Genomic DNA, 2,689 nt, shown 5'->3' with positions numbered 1-2,689 from the left:
CTGTGTTAAACCACCAAACTGATTTAAACCTACTTCTGTGAAATGCTGAATAATGGTGGTCATCATTTTGTTTCCTTTTTTGTTAAAGCATTTCACAGTAACTGGAGATGGAAGAAAGAATGTGTCACAAGAGCAAAAGTGAATTAAATGCTCTAACAAAATCTTATATTTTTTCAGGTTCAATGTAATCTCATTGGGCACCAGCAGTGGAACTCTTCTGTTCAAAATGGTTTATGGTGAATTTTTTCGCAGACATGGCAAAGATGCAGAACTTATCAATTTGAACGTGGGTGGCTTTAAGCAATCAGTGGATCAAAGCACTTTGCTCCGATTTCCCCATACCAGACTCGGGAAACTTCTCAAATGCCATTCAGAAGAGGCTATTCTAGAACTCTGTGATGATTATAGTGTTGCAGACAAGGAATATTACTTTGACAGGAATCCTTCCTTGTTCCAATATGTTCTGAATTTTTACTATACAGGCAAACTTCATGTAATGGAAGAACTATGTGTCTTTTCCTTCTGCCAGGAAATAGAGTACTGGGGGATAAATGAGCTGTTTATTGATTCCTGCTGCAGCAATCGGTACCAAGAAAGGAAAGAAGAAGGTCCTGATAAAGACTGGGATCAGAAGAGCAATGACAGAAGTATAGACTCCTCTAATGAAGAGTCATCCATATTTGATAAAGAGCTGGAAAAGTTTGACAATCTGTGTTTTGGTGAAATAAGGAAGAAGATCTGGGTCAGGATGGAAAATCCTGCATACTGCTTGTCTGCCAAGTTAATTGCCGTGTCTTCCCTGAGCGTTGTCCTGGCGTCAATTGTGGCCATGTGCATTCACAGCATGCCAGAGTTCCAAAGGCTGGATGCCAATGACAGAGAGATTGAAGACCCTGTGCTGGAAGCTGTGGAGATCACATGCATCATCTGGTTCACTGCTGAGCTAGTGATCAGGCTCATCACTGCTCCCAGTCAAAAGAAGTTCTGGAAGAAACCACTGAATATCATTGATTTTGTCTCTATTATCCCATTTTATGCCACGTTGGCTGTGGACACGAAGGAAGAAGAAAGTGAAGACATTGAAAACATGGGGAAAGTGGTTCAGATCCTGCGGCTAATGAGGATATTTCGCATCCTAAAACTGGCCAGGCACTCCGTAGGACTGCGGTCTTTAGGTGCCACTTTGAGACATAGCTATCAGGAAGTTGGACTTCTGCTTTTGTTTTTGTCTGTTGGGATTTCTATTTTTTCAGTGCTTGTCTACTCAGTGGAGAAAGATGATGACTCATCAGAACTGCACAGCATCCCTGTTTGCTGGTGGTGGGCAACCATCAGTATGACCACCGTTGGTTATGGGGACACTTACCCAGTCACACTTGCTGGGAAGCTGCTTGGCACCCTATGCATTATCTGTGGGATACTAGTTGTAGCACTTCCAATCACCATTATTTTCAATAAGTTTTCTAAGTACTATCAAAAACAAAAAGCTATTGATCCAGACCAATGCAACAATGATCGCAAAGAGAAAAGTAATGACCTACCTTATTTTAACATTAGGGATATTTATGCAAAAAAGATGCACTCCTTCATTTCTAGCCTTTCTTCAGTAGGAATTGTGGTCAGTGACCAAGATTCAACAGATGCCTCCAGCATTCAAGATATGGAGGATGTTTATAACACAACATCTTTAGAGAATGGTACAGGAAAATGAGTTGAATCACGTTCTCTTCCTTTTATTTCTCCTCTGATTCTTGGTAAATGTGGACTTACAAACTTCAGTGAATTTATTAAGAGCAGTTAATTCTCAGGGTACTTAACTCTCAGCCATATTTGGACATTCTTTGCTCTGAGGATGCCATAAAAGCTTCATTGTTTATATGAGGCTTTCAAATATGCCTCATATGGTGGTTTAGTTTTTACACAAATACTGTTATGCATTTTTTGGGGAGAAAAAGTCAGGAAAACAGTTTTAAATGTGAGATCAGTGTTTGTTTGGTTTTGTGGTGTTTTTGTTTGTTTGATTGGTTGTTTTTTTCCCCCTGCAGCAATCCGACAGCTTATGCAGAATCTGCTTTTATAGTTTGCTGCTGTTAAGATATAGAAATATTACAAACGTGTAAGAACTATCGCACAAGTCAGTAAAGTTTTTACCTGCAAATACATCAGGAAAAAGAAGGAATTACGTACATGTAAAACTGCTCACTAACACACTTATGTAATCCTGGATTTGGGAACCCATTTCCTAAGCTGGGACAAAAAATATACTGGTACATATTGTTTTTACTCCATGGAAGCATAAAATTTATGAATTTCTTTCCAAAAGCACAATACATCTTTAGTTTGCTAAAATAAATTAATTCCATTGTGCCTATATTTGTTCCCAGTGTCCAGCATGACCGAGTTCTATCAGGTCCTAAAGGGTCTAAATCATGAGTCCCAGGATGAAATGTCTGACGTTGGGCTGGACAAGAGTTTATTGTACCTTTTAGCCACCTTTTCTGCCATTGTGAACCTAAATTCTGGTGCCTGGAGGGGTCCTGCTGTGATTAGGACCACCCTGGTGGCTTCGCCAGGGGCTTTGCTTTGTGGGCACTGAAGCAAACATCTGTGATGGTCTTCAGAAGTTATTGTTCCCTGCACACATGTATGACACTATTTCAGCTTCTTTTTCTAAAGCTCATCTGTTGGT

General features: G+C 39.9%; 1 protein-coding gene across 1 annotated transcript; it reads left to right on the top strand.

Moving 5' to 3' along the window:
• The first annotated feature begins 226 nt into the window (after positions 1–226).
• On the top strand, positions 227–1,711 carry KCNS3 (potassium voltage-gated channel modifier subfamily S member 3). The gene has a single exon (XM_065632096.1). It carries the CDS (start codon positions 227–229, stop codon positions 1,709–1,711), a length of 1,485 nt encoding a protein of 494 aa, XP_065488168.1.
• Positions 1,712–2,689: the final 978 nt, after the last annotated feature.

This window comes from Caloenas nicobarica, chromosome 3 (assembly GCF_036013445.1).
Source record: "Caloenas nicobarica isolate bCalNic1 chromosome 3, bCalNic1.hap1, whole genome shotgun sequence".
NCBI classification, from domain to species: domain Eukaryota; kingdom Metazoa; phylum Chordata; class Aves; order Columbiformes; family Columbidae; genus Caloenas; species Caloenas nicobarica.
The sequence above is the reverse complement of the archived record's forward strand: the minus strand, read 5'-3'. Positions and strand labels throughout refer to the sequence as shown.